The 16,980-nt window shown below is 43.0% G+C and overlaps 1 protein-coding gene across 4 annotated transcripts in view; it reads right to left on the bottom strand.

Annotated features, from left to right (window-relative positions):
* Positions 1-16,980, bottom strand: part of Pigg (phosphatidylinositol glycan anchor biosynthesis, class G) — a 36,547-nt gene that overhangs the window by 4,527 nt on the left and 15,040 nt on the right. The window contains exons 7-13 of one of the 4 annotated variants that reach the window (NR_163827.1): positions 12,641-12,858; positions 11,868-12,149; positions 8,611-8,729; positions 8,272-8,471; positions 6,087-6,278; positions 2,729-3,038; positions 446-609 (exon numbers count right to left, since the gene is read on the bottom strand). Coding sequence is in view for 3 of the 4 variants with exons in the window: in NM_001310689.2 (NP_001297618.1) it covers positions 446-609; positions 2,729-3,038; positions 6,087-6,278; positions 8,272-8,729; positions 11,868-12,149; positions 12,641-12,858 (1,624 nt within the window). In the remaining variant the exon portion in view is untranslated. Of the gene's footprint in view, positions 1-445; positions 610-2,416; positions 3,039-6,086; positions 6,279-8,271; positions 8,730-11,867; positions 12,150-12,640; positions 12,859-16,980 lie in introns of those variants that run through there. The other 3 variants (NM_001310689.2, NM_001081234.3, NM_001370998.1) reach the window with 3 other exon arrangements.

Below are 16,980 nucleotides of genomic sequence, written 5' to 3'. Positions count from 1 at the left end.
AGAAGAGGCAGAAGAACATGAAGTGGCTCAGAGCTGAGCTTGGAGTTTCCCAGTCCCCATTCCCATTTCCTGACTGAGATCAGAAGAGTGTCTCTTGCTATGGGATATCTCCACATTTCCTCTGCTGACCCCAGTGACCCCAAGACTACACATTCTTGCCTTTGCCAGTTGGTGGCTGGTTCTGTTTCTCCTCTGGTTTTGCCACATGGCTTTCTTTATGGCTTTTTCTTGTGTTGTTTGAACAGAAAAACCTAAACCTTGTTAACAGAGTCCCTTAGACCTGACTCAGGCCTTGGATCTATAAAAGAAAATCAGTAAAAGGATTCTCTAACTTTTGAAGTACTTATATATAAGTACTTTGAAGCCTTATATATAAAATGTGATTACTCTTAAAACAGACAAACTGCAATCACATTTGTTCTGAGAGACAAAGTAAGAGCCTTACTTGTTTCCTTCTGAGCTCAGGAAGTACACAAGGTGGCTGGCCCAGAGCACAGGCCCTACATATGTTCCAAATACTGTGAGGAATGTGGCTGGAACTTCCATGTAGGTATCTAAGCCCACAAAGCCTGCTGAAATGTCGATGGTAGCAATGTTGTTGGAATTACCCTGGAACACAGAAGAAAAACAAGGTTGCTCTTTCTGCATGCCAGCATGGATAGATAATCAGAGGTGCATGGGGCATTGAGCAGCCAGTCACCTGGCTGATCCTTAGTCACTGAGCTGGTTCTGGATGGGTCATATTTCTCTGCGCCATCTTACTCCAGACCAGGAAGTGGTAGAAAAATACAGAATGAGTCTTTTGAAAAATTTTGCATACTTCAGTCTTCTCACTGAACACAGCAATTTCACACCTTCCCCCAGATACACCAGCTGCTCGAGACAAGTGCACAGACCTTTCCTTGAAGACTTCCACTTGAGGATGATGCATGTGGTCCTAGATAGGAGGCCCACATCATAGAGCTCATCTCCTAGATGCTGTTAGACTGTGTACCAACTTCTCTACTGCAGCTAAAACGTTAGCTATAGCCTAGCACTGCTGACATGCACATGGTACATGACGATCCATGACAGCACAGCATACAAACTGGTGGCTCCCTACATGCTGTTAGTTATACCCATGTGCCCAAGCTATTCATAGCTCTTGGACCTATTATGGGAGAGTCTTCCGGGTCTATGGGGAGACCAGGGTAGAAAGATTCAGGAAGGTCAGATCACCACAGCAAACTGCGCCCAAGGCTGCTCTTAGGCTGCTCACAGTACTTAAGGAATTATAGATTCTTACAATTTAATCGAATTACTCTTGGCCTTTGGGGTAAAAAGGACAAACATACAACCTTGAGTTGCTTCATGGGTGAGGCTGGGAGACATATGAAACCAAGGACAACAGAAGAACACAGGGAAGAGACTGAGAGATAGAGGAGAGGCTAGCGCACACAGAAGAGGTGCAGTGGAACTGTGAAGGAAGCTATGGTATATGATACACCCTCCCTGGGACAGCTGGGAAGAACTAGATCCTTCTAAGGTCCACTACCTGTCCAGGTATCCTTCTACACACCAAAACTAAGACAGGTTTGGCTCTTTAAATACTAGGAAAAAGCCCTACGATCCTCCAGGCCTTAGGGGATTAATAATTTTAAAGATACCCAATAGTTCCCAGCATGGACAGCCTCAATACCAGGGGGAAAGGTACATGGACGTATAATTACTACATTCCTAAAAACAAAACACATTTTAAAAAATGTGTTTTCTCTTCTCTCTCTCTCTCTCTCTCTTTTTTGTTTTTTGTTTTTTTTGTTTTTCAACAGGGTTTCTCTGTATAGCCCTGGCTGTCCTGGAACTCACTTTGTAAACTAGGATGGCCTCGAACTCAGAAATCTGTCTGCCTCTGCCTCCCAAGTGCTGGGATTAAAGGCGTGTGCCACCACACCCAGCAAAATATGTGTTTTCTTTACAGCTTGTAATAAATCAGTTCCTACCTAACCCTTCCTGTAGAGCAACAACCTATTGTCTTATGGACATTTAGATGTATCTACAGTAAGAGTGTCTTTGTTTTTTGACATAGGGTCTCACTATGTACCTCTGGCTGGCCTGGAACTCACTGTGTAGACCAGTTTGAGCTCCAACTTACAGAGATTCACCTGCCTCTGCCTCCTCAATGCTAGGAGTAAAGGCATGCACCACTAAACCTGGTCAAACATGCCTTTTAAAAATGATAAACTATAATTCATCTAATAAAATCCACATAAGAGTTAAGTATAATTTGACACGCATTATAAGTTTTTTCACTGAACACATATAACCATCCATCTTACAACATTTTTGCAAAGAAAAACTAAAAGATAGGTGACATAAAAAGTTACTAGCTATCTTTGTTAGGGTTTTATTGCTGTGAACAGACACCATGACCAAGGCATCTCTTATAAAGACAACATTTAATTTGAGCTGGCTTACAATTTCAGAGGGTCAGTCCATTATCATCATGGTGTGAGCATGGCAGCAATCAGGCAGGCATAGTGCAGGAGGGGCTGAGAGTTCTACATCTTCATCTGGAGGCTGCTAGGAAAAATCTGACTTCCAGGCAGCTAGGACGAGGGTCTTAAAGCCCAAGCCCAAAGAGGCACACCTACTCCAACAAGACCACACCACCAAATAGTGCCACTCCCTGGGCCAAGCAAATACAAAGCATCACACTAACCTTCTATCCATGATTACAACGAAAACCTACCTGGAAATAGAAGAATGCTTGACCGAACCAATAATGCATTACAGTGATCTCAGCTGCATCATGTCTCAGGGGCTTCCAGATGAACTTAGTCATCACAGTCTGAATCAAGAGACTAAATGCTAACACTGGAAGATTGTGTGGTCTCAAGAGCAAAGCTGCCAGAAGAACTAATCCACTATGCATTTCCCACAAGCCTACAGTCTTGGTTTTGAAGTCTGTTGCAATGACTTGTGCTTTAAGTAAATCTTTGGTACCGGTGAACAGAATACCAAGGACAAAGACATAAACAAAACGAGCTTCAATAATTCCCCTAAAAAAAAAAAAAGCAAAACATGTTACATTCATTTGTACCATCTAGAAAAATTCAAGTAAATATTTTCCCATTTAAAACATGTATCTAATTAGAGAAAGCCTAATGTGACAGTATAGCTAAACAAGCTGTGGTTAATTTAAAAAAAAAAAAGGCATGTCTGCTTTGACACACGTGCCCTTGAGGAGAAAGCAGTAAGGTCAACAGGCATGTGCTGGAATGCACAGTCCTGATATAGCTGACTGTGGAAAACTTGCTTATGTGATCAAAGGATTATTTGATAGCAAGACCATAGCTATGTTCTTACAACACTTTGCACAGTTAAGTGAAAAATGTTTATGCTAGCTGAAGACCTGAGTATCTGAAATTTCTTAAGTTCAGGGGCCTAGCAAACACAGAAGTGGATGCTCACAGTCAGCTATTAGATGAATCACAGGGCCCCCATTGGAGGAGCTAGAGAAAGTATCCAAGGAGCTAAAGAGATCTGCAACCCTGTAGGTGCAACAACATTATGAACTAACCAGTACCCCGGAGCTCTTGACTCTAGCTGCATATGTATCAAAAGATGGCCTAGCCGGCCATCACTGGAAAGAGAGCCCCATTGGACTTGCAAACTTTATATGCCCCAGTACAGGGGAATGCCAGGGCCAAAAAGTGGGAATGAGTGAGTAGGGGAGTGGGGGGGAGGAGGGTGTGGGGGACTTTTGGGATAGCATTGGAAATGTAATTGAGGAAAATACATAATAAAAAAATATTTAAATAAAAAATTTCTTAAGTTCAAAAATGCTAACTGCAATTGAGCATGTTCATAGTTAAGTGGATTTAATAAGAACCTGAATGTTGACATGTCTAAAATGGACACTGTCAGTGTGCAGTGGTCCAAACTGTTTAAGTCTGGGCTCTGCTGCTCACTAGCTCTGCTCTCTGGACAACTTAATTAATACTCTGACAATCAACTTCGTTAAGTTGAAAACAGAATGTGGTTTCTACACATCACTTAGTTATCCTAGGAATTATATATGTATAAAAATAGTGTACAAATATGTATAAAAAGTATTTGTACACAGTAGTTATGAGACTATGCCTAGTAATTTCATCTTTTTAAATATATTTTCCTAAAATGTGATATTTTAAGCAGATTTTATAAATGAGGTATTGATATACTTTAAGATTGTCACTTAATGGTGGAGTGTAGTAGTGTACACTTTTAATCCCAGCACTCAGGAGGTAGAGGCAGAAGCCCTACCCATTTAGTATGACTATTTTAATTCAGTGTTGATACTGCGGGTAACATGTGGAGCTGGAGTCAAATACCAAGCACATCTTTGACCATATGTGTCCTGACATAAAAGCTGAAGACAGGTCCATGTGGATTCCAATAAAACAGAACCCAGCAAATGTGAAAGCCATCGGGATGTTTCAAGGAAGAAGCTTGTCCGAGGAGATGATACCAGGACCACTATATAGGAAAGGGCAGTAAGAAGAACATCTGGACAGGTTCCCTGCACTCATCAGTCACTACTTCTCGTTCCTAGGGCTTCCATGACTTTCAATCCTAGACATGCTTGGATTTCTGAGTGTAGGAGAAAGGAAAGGTTATAGGTTAAAGGTCTTGAATACTTGGTGAATATGGAATCACAGTGGATGCAGAACCAGATAAATCAGGATGAGTTCAGAATTTAGGTACCTTTGAAGCCTGGTGGATCTAGAGCCAGTATACTTTTAAAACTCAAGATAGACAAGGTAGGGGATGGATAGATTCTACAGGAAGAAGAATGGTTAGAGAAAAGGCACACTGGCTATCTTCTGGACATCTACAGAGGACAAGTTGCTTATCAGCAGAGAAGGCAAAGCAAAGGGATCATAGATTAATAATGCAGAGATCAAGTGCATATATCTGGGTGGAAACAAGAAATGCATTCACACACTGCACATGGGGGTTAACAAAAACCTCATATGTAACATCTAACCTTGCTATCTGCCCAAAGTTCCCGACTCTAAAGCCAAAAAGAGCCTTAGTCTCTACAAAATGTCCCCAGTCTCAATCACCATCTTCATGTCTCCTCTGCTCCTTGCCTTAGGTGAAGGCCTCTACCCTGCTGTTACCAGCTACAGAAACCTAGGACCACCCCATACCTATCAGCAGATGTTTTCTGGTAATCCCTTAAGTTTCTGGATATAGCCCTTGGCTTTCAATAATTGATAAATCTAGTTATCTGTATAAGGTACCCAAACGAGTAAAAAGTAAAGCCTCAGTCTACATATGATTGTGGGTCCTAAATATGAAAATTAATATTAATCAAGTTAAGTCATATAAAAAAAACGTGTTTGGTAAGTTGGCATCACGTTAAGAGTTTTATAGCCTACTGCTTCATAGTACCTTTCTGTGTTCTATGGAAACAAAGATACAACATATCTGTGAGAGTTATCTCACTACTGATGAACAACAACAAATTATCTACTTTTTTAGAACCGTAGATGATGTTACAAAGGGCATGGAGGTGCTTTATTTTCAGCTACCTGTCTGTGTTCTTGAGGAACTTCTGAGGAGGCCAGCCATCCTCTGCAGCCCTGACCAGGCCCCAGCAACTGCATCCCAGACACCAGACTCAGAGCTGAGCCCTCTTGACTTGCACGACAGGAATTCTTGGGCCTTGCAAGCATAATACAGGGAAGCGCACTTCCTTCCCTAACTGCTGGGAGTATCCACTCATTTTTGTATCCTTGGTACTTAAGAATCCTTGTTTTTAAAGTCACATCTGAACTTAGACAAACAACTCCTAGTAAATGCAGGTTTCTCTTAACTCATTTTTAAATTATTTATTAATTTAAAAAATAAACACAATGCCTTACTTCTGTGTTATTTTTCTCCCCAAAGAGTGCTAGCAAAGTGGCCCATTAAGGGTTTCTTAACCAGGATATAATAGCTACAAATGAAATCACCATGCATAAAAACTAAACTCAAGTACTGTAAGGCCTGGCACGGCATTGTTAGTACAGAAACACTGAAACACATAAAAGTAAGCCTTCATATCCTAATTCACTTACTTTGAAATGCCTTTGTTGTCTGATTGCCATGGGAACTGCACAATCCCAATGGCCGCCCTGTAGCAGAAGACACCCAGCAGCCCCAGTGCAAGGGCCACCTTGGATACAAGGGAGCACCTCCTTTGAACTAACATGAAGATTACAACCAGGGAGAGGGCAGCCAGGCCTGAAAGCTGTACTTTGTGGTCAGAGCTGAAATAAGATAGAAAATGCCCAAATTACTACAAAGTGGAATTGGTGAATTACAATTATATTGAAAGGTTTTTAAAGAATTGTATAAAATCAAATGATCTTGCCTTAAAAGACAGAAAACAAAACAAAACAAAAAACAAGGCTCTTAAAATGTCACAAAGATTACCATACTGAGATCTCATTCACATCTTACTCTTAAAATAGTCCCAGATGCTGGTATTAGGTACAGTCTGTCCTCCAGCATCCTTGATTTACTTCCTCACCCTGGACCTGTTGCTGTCTCATACAGCTCAACTCTGTTGACAGGTGGCTGTCCCGCTGAGGAGAGGTGCTGAATATACAAGAACTTTGGCAAGGCCAGCTCCCTTTCATTATTTACATAGTCAATGCTCATAAAGTCTAGACAATAACTTTAAATATTTATTCTGGAATGATATACATTAAAATTGAAAACGATTTCAGAAAATGTGAATGAAACTGGTCGTGGTGATATATATCTGTAATCTTGACAAACAGAAGGTTTAGGTATAAGATCACAAGTTTGAGGTCAGCCTAAAATACAGAGCAAGACCTTGTCTCAAAACACACACACAAAAGAGAGAGGGGCGGGAGAGAGAGAGAGAGAGAGGACTGTTTCAGGATGGGAAGAGATAATTTGATTTAAAACTATAGGCCTCACTCTGGAAGTCTCTGCTATGCTAGTACATCCTAGGCATCCCTCTGGAATGCTGAATACCACCATAGAGAAGTGATATTTAACTAAGACAGCTTTGAAGTGGGCGACTAATGGGAGTTATAAAATGGCCTTTTACAGCTGATAGGAATGGCCCAGCAATTCAAGAAGAAGACGTCTTAGGTGCAGGAGGCAGCACACGTGAGAAGGCATGCAGGGCACCAAATGCTTCACATTTTCAGAGAAATAACACATGCCCACTACTATGTTTTTCTAGGACCTGGAACTCCTTAACACATCAAGCACTTTATGCCTGGGCTGAGGAGATACGGTTTATCAGCAAGCCTTGTTCCCTCTTTGTTTCCTGAACTCCAAGGTGGGGAGCATATAGAGATGTTTTCCCAGAGCTGTTGTGCAAGTTCATGGCAGGAACTTCAAAGATGCCAGTTGTGATTGTGGGATTAGGAGAGTTTGAAAAGCTAGTTAATACTTGGTGGAATTCTCCACGAAAACCTCTTGGTTGGAGAAACCAGACTCTTTTTTTGATGCACACTTCCAGGTCTGCACACTTGTAAGGTCTGGGCAATATCATTTGTTTTTGTTTCTGCACTATACAGGTACAAATTCACAACACACTATCAACCTGAACTTTCCCAAGCACTAGCTATCAGGTGTCCTTCTCACCCTCTGCACTGAGATTTTATACAGCTCTGCAGCTGTGTGTTCCTCTCAACAGTCTTATTTTGCTGTTCGTTTACTTTAGCTGGAGTCTTTGTTGTCAGACAGTTAAAACAGCCTGGTCTTGACTTTGTCAGACTCAGTTTCTTCCATTTACTTCAAGCTCCTCTTCAAACCCTCTCCATCTACCCCCATCTACATCTCTCTCTGCCTCTGTAGCCTCAGTAGAAGGCTCAGGAGATGTTGAGGGATCTGCTATACACTTCTCCCTCTAAGGATGCGTGAAAAGAAAGGAGAATCCGAAGGCAAAGGTGCTCCAGAGACTAGAACCTTTTGCCTACTGACCTTGTCCTCTTGTCATCGGGCAGCAGTGTGCAAAAAGCCACCATGGACTTGATCCCAGAGTTACATCTTTACAATGATCATTTTAAAACTCATCATTAACAATTAGTCTGATTCAGCATTAATAAATCAAATATATTAAGTTAGTCTCTATTTACCTTTATGGGGTATATTTTCTTTGTTTTTTAAGATCTCCAGTATTATCTTAATCTTAATATATATTTTTAAAAGGACGAAATGTAGAAAAAGACTATGTAACTATTCAGTTGCAAAGGGTTCCAGCCCATGGGTCATGCTCACCTGGTAAGCCAGTGGCTAAAGTCGGGGCGATGCGCTCCCTGCACCCCTGTCTGGTTCAAGGACCGCAGCAGCCGACAGCAGAGCAGCACCAGCCATGGACTTGCCAGCACTGTCCACCATTTGCAGCTTCCTTGTGCTTCCAGAAGGGAGACCCGTTTACCTGCCGTGCCAGACTCAGGGGTATTGTAGCTTGTGCTGTCCTGCAGAGGACAGGCAAGGAGATTCACACATTGTTGTTCCACATGGGAGTGACGCTGGGGTTCACATTCATCTCCCAGAAAGTAACTCCTACAGGTTTCCTGGCTCAGAGCCAGGCACAGAGTATTAATAAGAAAATACCACGTCTGGTGCTCTTCCTCCACGAAGCTGCTGGCTCCCAGGCTCAGAACATGGCCCACTGTGCCCAGAAGAAGAAGGAGGTTCACCTCTGACCACCCTGAGCTGGCATCAGCTGCATTCTGCCAGAAGGAAATGCAGTGTGTGAGCGATAACGTGAACATTATGTATATCACCCTACATGTAGAATATCCTTTGCCCACAGTGAAAAGGCCTCCTGATAGACACTTGCTGTCTTCCCATCCAAACTGCCTACTGTGGAGGGAACCTCTTGCATTGGAAGCATGGTCCCTCTTCCTGCAGCACAGCCTAGAGGAGGTCAAGATGTTCTTTTGCTAACCAGGAGGACATGGACATAACATGTTAGTCAGGTGTCCTCACCCATAGATCTAAGTCCCAAAGAATTACCCAGAAGATCCCACCCAACTGTCACATTCCCAGCATGACATCAATTTCCCCAGGACTGCACAGCTGCCACTACAAAGTGATGGCAACAGGACACTGTCTCTTAAATCACGTTATCATTTAGATATGAAATATTTCTTCTCCCACAAAGGGGGAAAATCCATATGTCATGAGCTTGGCCCCTACTACTGAGAGGTGACTAGACTAAGAAGGTACAACTCTCCACTCCCATTCTCTCCTCTTTCTTCTCACTGCTTATCAGCTGACGAGTAAGCAGCTTTTTACAGCTAAGCCTTTTTTCCACTGAGATGTTTCTGCCTTAACACAGGCCCATAGTAATGGAACCAACCAGACTTGGACTGACACTTTACATCTAAACTGTGAGCTAAAGTCAATCTTTCCTCCCTTAAATTATTGATATCAGATATTTTGTCACAGTAATAAAGAAATAAGCAACCCAAATTAGTAACTTAAAAACAGCTCAAGGGGGTCTACAGAACAAGTTCCAAGACAGCTAAGCTTAGGCAGTGAAGAGTTTGAAAACAGAAAGCTGCTGATAATGTCATAAAACAAAGGAGCCAAGTTCCAGCCCCAGGAAGCAGAACTCAGCAGCTTTGGTCATTTGGCTCTGGCTTTATTGTCAAGAGGAGAAGGAGACTATTGGGACAATTGATGCTGGTTAGCTGGAGCTAAGAAATTGGCGGTGATTAAGAAGAGATCAGCATCACTGAGGTGAAATCTTGTGGGAAGTGATTTCTGGGAGCACAAAGAAGCTGTGTTCCAGAGATAGCCATGGTTGTACCTCATGCTGCAGCTGTACTTGGTAATGTGTAAGAGTTACCCAGGTGGTACTGGTTTGGAAGGCATGAAGGGGTCATAAAGAGCAGCTGAGGCCTGGCACTGTGAGAGGCCATGGAAGACCATTGGTGAAGGTGCAACCTCAGTTGCAGTTAATGGCCCAGGGCTGAAGGAGTCATGCAAAGGATCTGAGGCTTGACACCATGAAGAGCGTCTATGAAAAGCTATTGGTGAAGCCTAGTTGCAGCAGAAGAATCCAGCATATTGGAGATGCCAGTACCATGGGATGATCACCAAGAACAGCAGCAGCAGTGAAGTGGATCGACCTGAGCTTAGAGTGCTACAGAGGGCAGACCTGGGGCAGTGACACCAGCCCCCCAGATCATGTGTGGATCCCAGACATTGAAACAAGAAACTTTAACATTGAAGTTGTCCTGGAGACCCCAAGATGTTTGAGAATCCAGAGCCATGGGCTATCTGCTGTGGAAAGTTGTTAATAGGGAGTGGAACCAGCCCAGCAGAAAGCAGTTTGTTGCAGTCAACAAAAATGAAAAAGGAGTGGAGACCTGAAGACCACTTTGACATCAGCCATGGAGATGTTTGGAGCTTGCCCAGCTGGCTTCCTGTCTAGCTTAGGAGATTATAGTTGAGTGATTAGATAAATCTCAGAAGAGAATTTGAACTTTGGACTTTTAACATTGTCGAGACTGCTATAGACAATGGGAACTTTGAAAGTTGTACTAAATGTACGTTTTATTATGCTATGGTTAGATATGGCCCCTATAGACTCATGTGTTTGAACAAGCCTATGGGGGCAAGGGAGTAGAATGTGATGGTTTGTATATGCTTGGCCCAGGGAGTAGCACTATTAGGAGGTATGGCCTTGTTGGAATAGGCATGGCACTGAGGGTGTGGCTTAAGACCCTCACCCTAGCAGCCTGTAAGTGAGTCTTCCACTAGCAGCCTTCAGATGACGATGTAGAACTCTCAGCTCCTCCTGCGCCATGCCTGCCTGGACGCTCCCTATGCTTGCTGATAATGGACTGACCCTCTGAACCTGTAAGCCAGCCCCAAGTAAATGTTGTTCTTTATGAAAAAACCAAAAAAAAAAACAGTTCAAGGGCTGATGAGATAGCTTGGCAGGTATAGGCATTTGCTGCCAAACTTGATGATCTGAGTCCTATTCTCAGGACACAAAAGGTAGAAGAGAACTGAGTCTCACAAGTTGTCCTCTGACCTCCACATGTGCACTATGGGGTATACAAACACACACACAAGTTTAATATGAAGACGTTCTTGTCACTTATCGTTCTGGTAACTGTTAGCTATGTATAGCAATGTACACAGAGAAGCACTACTAACCCAGAAAGTTCCTAAAGAGACTGTGCCTAGACCCAGACACACAACAGGGGATCCTCGAAGGCCCTGTGATAGGAAAGGGAGCAGAAGGACAAGGTATTCTGGGTGGAGCCAAAGCCACTGCTCAGGCTTCCTCAATCCCAGGGCCTAGATACTGTGGGCTCTAATACAACCACACAGCTCCTTCACACTGCTCCATCACACATCACTTCACACATCACCTGCCTAATAAGCAAAGGTTGCCAGAGACCAAGAAGTTCATAGAAAAATGTAAGCCTTGAAAAGAAAGCTTGGTAAGGCACAACAGATCAACAAGGGATCAAACTTCCCCGGGAGCCTCTTGAATGGCCACCTGTTCACTGTCCATCATTTGAAACCCAGAGATTCTGAGTTTACACATGCTCTCTGTCTTCTACATCCAGAAGCCCCATTATCACCTCTGGTCCAGTCCAGCTCTTTCCAGCTGAGAGTAAAAGCATATGACCTGACTACACAACAGAATATTATAGACAACGATGCACAGAAGCCTGGGGAGATATGCTTAGGTCTTTCTCCTGCAGTCTATATGATGTTTGGTCTTTCAAAGCACTGCAGCACTGCAATGCTGGTACATACAAGATTTTCAACCAATTTGTATTAGTGAAAGATTAGCTAGCAAAACAAAACAAAAGCCCACCCACAAGGACCACATCATATACCTTCTTCAGCAGAGTGCTGTCAATGACCATCCTGATAAGAGCAGACAAAATTGCACAGAACAGCGCAGACACAAGTAGCATCACAGCCCCCACTGCCAGCCACGAGAGGCTACAGAGGTAGCACGAGCTCTCAGATGAGGTGCACACCAGGACATGAATGGCCGAAAGAACCAAAAACACCAAGTAAAAGAGCAGCGAAAACACAGGCGACAACAGAGGAACATCCAGCTCAGCCTTTCTGCACAGCACATGTGGAGTGCTAAGGAGGAACAGGGCGAGAACCTGAAAAAGAAGATCAAGGGTGAACAGGGACGCCCAGGGATAGGAAAGTCCACTCGAATTAGCCCAACCCATCCTAACCTGCTGCTCACACAAGAGCAACAACAAAATGACCCAAGGGAAAATTAATTTTAGTTGCTTGCCAAAACTGCAGAGCTTGACTTATATTTTCATCTTTTATAGCAATGCTGAATGAAGCCATTTGCCTCATGCAAATACTTCATGAAATCTCTTAAATCTGGGTGCACAATGGAAAAATAAAGAACATTCCTATTTTCTGTGTTGCACTGACATTCTTCTTTTCAGACATAGGATCTTTGTAGCCCAGGCTGGCATGATGTAGCCATTCTCCCATCTTAGTAGACTGAATTTGGGAATTACAGACATATACCACCATACCCAGCAGTAATGATATATAAATTCAAAACCTTTATGTTTGGCTGAGTTGCACAATCCATTTAACACCTAAACCATGAGAATACAAACATGTGTACCTCCAAAACTATGAGTGTTCCCACTGCCATGGAGTACATGTCATATTGAGCCACTTGTGTGCTCAGGGACAGACTCAGGGTCTTCAGGGCACCCAGGTAATGCCTGAGTACTTTGGTCCCCAGGCCAAGCAGAATGTCTGAATGGTTTTCCTCCAAGTGCAGTTTGACCCAGTTTCCATGTAACTTTTCTGCCATTTTAAATTGCTCAAATCCAGGATCTATCAGACAAAAAGATTAGACATACTTATAATTTTAGCACATTCACTTACTGGGACATTTTTTTTTAATTAATTTTTTTTTAAAGATTTATTTATTTATTATATGTAAGTACACTGTAGTTGTCTTCAGACACACCAGAAGAGGGCATCAGATCTCATTACGGGTGGTTGTGAGCCACCATGTGGTTGCTGGGATTTGAACTTCAGACCTTCGGAAGAGCAGTCGAGTGCTCTTACCCACTGAGCCATCTCACCAGCCCTTACTGGGACATTTTTAAGAACTGATACCTAATGAAGGCAATCTGTTCCTAGGCAGGAAAGGTCAGCAAAACCGCAGTAACACTGTAACAGTTGATGATGTATATCCATCTACTGCCAACATGGCCAGAGCCTGAGTGGGGCGGGGGTGGTGTGGGTAGGGGCAGTATAAGTGGGGGAGTATAACTGGTTGAGAGCAAGAGTTGGGTCCAGGCATGTCCAAACCCCAGAAATCTCATCGTGAGATTGTCAGGAGTAGGGTCATGTCATGTGTATGTCCTGGCACAAGTATCCACCCACACCACCCCATTACCCCCACCACCCTACCACCCCACCAGGAGGTTACATAGCCCAGTTAAACTCCCTGGAATTCTTCCTTATGCTAATGAGACATTTTCAGTGCCCTGGCCCTGGCCAATGATGTACACTCACCCTGAAAGCCCCCACCCAACCACCGTTCAAAGGTTTAAGTAGCCTTTGTTCCCCAGTGACTACAATGGCCACTGAAGATATTGGGACTAAATGTCTGGCTTCTGGGTGTGGCCCAGGCACATGGCTGCCTTTTGCCTTTAGGTCTACAGGTAGTGTTATTGAAGGCAAGAAGCTGACAGTCTGCTTCCCAGATCTGGTCTGTTATTCTTTACTGTATTGTGCTTGCTTGTAACTAAATGGGTCTAAAAACAAGACTTTTTCTTGCTGAGATGCTCTGTTCTTTAAAATGCACCTCGTACTTCATCAGGACCACAGATTCCTTTATCACCCCCAATGTGCTGCACAGAGCTATGTGAATACAACTTATGCTTTGCTACCGAAGCAGCAGAGGCAGCAGCAGTGGCAGCAGAACCCTGCAGGCATATTGCTGAGGACAAGGGTTCAGTGACACAATCTGAACATTTCAGGTTGCACATGTCCTTACTACTGACAATAAGTACACAGCTGGTGCCCTCACTGCTACACCACCAAAGTAAGAGTGTCTGTGTCTACACCCCAAGCCTCCGCAGTGATCTGTATTCATAATCCATGCCTCTCTTCCAGGGAGTCACAGAAACTCAGGCCATCTTCGCCTATATCCCACTGTCTCTATAAGCGATGTATAGAAGCCTGATGGCACCCTGTAGCCCCCACAACAAAGTCACAGAGACACGGGGTACCTGTGTCTATAACCCACAGCCTCCATAAGTAAGTACAAAGATCTGGTCTATCTTTGTGTATTACTCAACAGCCTTACAGATCTCTACAAATAAGCCTCAGAGACACAGGATATTTGTGTTAATTTTACAGCCTCTACAAAAGGAGTCCTAGAAACCTGGGGTCCCTGTTCATGCAGCCAAATGAATGCTTGCTAAGCACCGACTGTGTCCTAGACACGGAATCAACACAAAGGATCTTAAATTTAAAAAGAAAAAGAAACAAAATGGTGAATAAACTAGTACAACTCCTGCCTGCCTCCACTTGGGTTTAGAAGTGTACACAAATGCAAACAAATGCAAACAAAAAATTATGTTGTAGGCATGGACATATGTGATAACCAATTGTGAAGAATGGAGGCCAGAGAGATGGCTCAGTGGTTAAACGCTCTGGTGGCTCCATCAGAGGATTCAGGCTTGATCCCCAGGACCCACATGGTGGTTACAACCACCCAACATTTTTTTTTTTTTCCTTTTGGCCTCTGCACTGAATACACATGATACATAGACATGCACGCAAGCAAAACACCCATACACATAAAAAGAAAAAACTTTAATCACAAAGAATGCTATGAAGGAAAAGCAAATGACAGGAGACATTTGTGGCAATGGGGAGTAACTCATTTTAGATTGGAAATGAAATATGAATAGGGCAAGGACAGACTGATAAGCTGACTGTAAAGGATGACCAGGAATCAATCAGATGAGGTACCGGAGAAGAGCATCTGTCACTATGAACATCTTATCCAAAGTTCCTGGGGAGTGCAGGGTGGGGTGTGGGGAGGAACTATTCCCAACAGAACTCAAAAAAAGACAGAGTGCAAGAAGATCAGATTTGGCTAGATGTTGTGGAAGATTCTGCTGGTCTTCTTGTGGGGTTCAGAGAGTAGAACATGTACTGATGGTGGGATACAGGTAGGCCTCCTAGGAATGAAGGACCCACGACAATGTCTGCTAACCTTTGCAGGCTTGTTTGCTTTCCATTTAACATGGTTCCTAATTTTTTCTATCCTAATAGTTCTGAAACATCAAAATCCTTAGCAGTTGGGTTTTTTGTTGGCAATTTGCTAGGCGATAATTTTGCTAGCAACAACATATATAAAACTACCAAGCAATGGCTGGCCTAGTGACTAATGCTATTCAAGAGATGGAGTCAGGAAGATCACAAATTGAAGGACAACCTGAGTTACAGAATTCAAAACAGGTCTGTATAACAGTGAGACTGTTTCAAAATGAAACTAAAGAGGCCTGGAGATGTAGTTTAGTGATAGGCAACCCCACTACTATGAAACTCACTACTACCATAAACAAACAAACAAACAAACAAACAAATAAATCCAAATGAACAAAGTTAAAAACCACCAAAAATGCCTACCATTCATATACCAAAATAAAACATTATCAAACTTAAAACCACAAAAAGCATAAACTAAACTAACCAACACCTTCCCACCTCCTCAAAAAACCTTACAAGCAAAAAACTTATTTTAGAAAAAAAAAAAAAAAGATTAACTGTCACAAATAATCTAGACTAAACTAAAGTGTACGTTGAAGTCAGACCTCACCTCTGAGTACTCACTCAGAAAGTCTTCCTGCCCCTTGCTACATATGGCTCACAGTCATTTTCCATCTAGCAGGCAGGGTCTAGTCTTCCACAGCTAACACTCATGTGTCCACCATACTGCATGTATATCACAACTTAAAGAAAACTTGCCAATATCATATGAAATACTGCCTCAAGCACAACTACCATCTCAAGACTTGTGAAGGAGTATCAGCGACAGATGTGTTAGTCTGTGATATGCTGGACATACCAGAGCAGATCAGTTGAAAATGTGTCTCAAGTGATCTATAAGGGGTCCCACAGAGGTTCACTCTTCTCCTGGGATCCTATTGTCACAGAAATAGCCCCTACTATCTTCAGCTTGAAGACAAAATCACTTGCTTAGACCGCAGTCCACCTTTCTGATCCGTTGCCCTTACCTGTACCTAGTCTAACCAGTCTCTCTCCCAGCACTAAACAGGAGCTGCTCCAGCAATCCCCAATGACTCTAAATCCTCAGACCCAATAATTAGCTCTCAGTACAGCATCAACATAGTGCTTATTGTCTCCTTACTGAACCTCTCTTTTCATAGCTTCCTACCCCATATGGTTGAATGAGAGTGGTCCCCCTAGGTTCATTTACTTGAACACTTGGTTCCTAGCTGGTAGAATTGTTTGGAAATGATTAGGGGGGTGTGGTCTTATGGAGGTAGTATCACTGAGTATGGCTTTGAAGTTCCAAAAGCCTAGCCATCCCCAGGTAGCTCTTTGCCTCAGGCTGTAGATCTCAGCTAATGCTCTAGCACCATGCCTGACAGCCTGATTGAGTACCTGCCTGCAGCCAGGTTCCCTGTCACGATGGTTAAGGGACTCTAAGCTTCTGGAAATAATAAGTGCCAAATAATCTCCTTCTTTTATAAACTGCCTTGGTCATGATGTCTTACCACAGAAATAGAAAAATAACTAAGACACCTGCCTTGAAAACTAGCTCCTGCCTACCTTACTGCATGGTCACTATTCCTTCACCATTTAGCTCTAAGCCTGGAGCTGCTTCTTTGGCCTCAGGACTTCGTGTGCCTTATATCCCAAAGCCAGCAAACACAAAATACATCTACTTTCTAATTTTCACAACGA

This window comes from Mus musculus, chromosome 5 (genome assembly GCF_000001635.26).
Source record: "Mus musculus strain C57BL/6J chromosome 5, GRCm38.p6 C57BL/6J".
NCBI lineage: Eukaryota > Metazoa > Chordata > Mammalia > Rodentia > Muridae > Mus > Mus musculus.
Note: the sequence above shows the minus strand (reverse complement) of the source record. Positions and strands in the feature narration are given on the sequence as shown.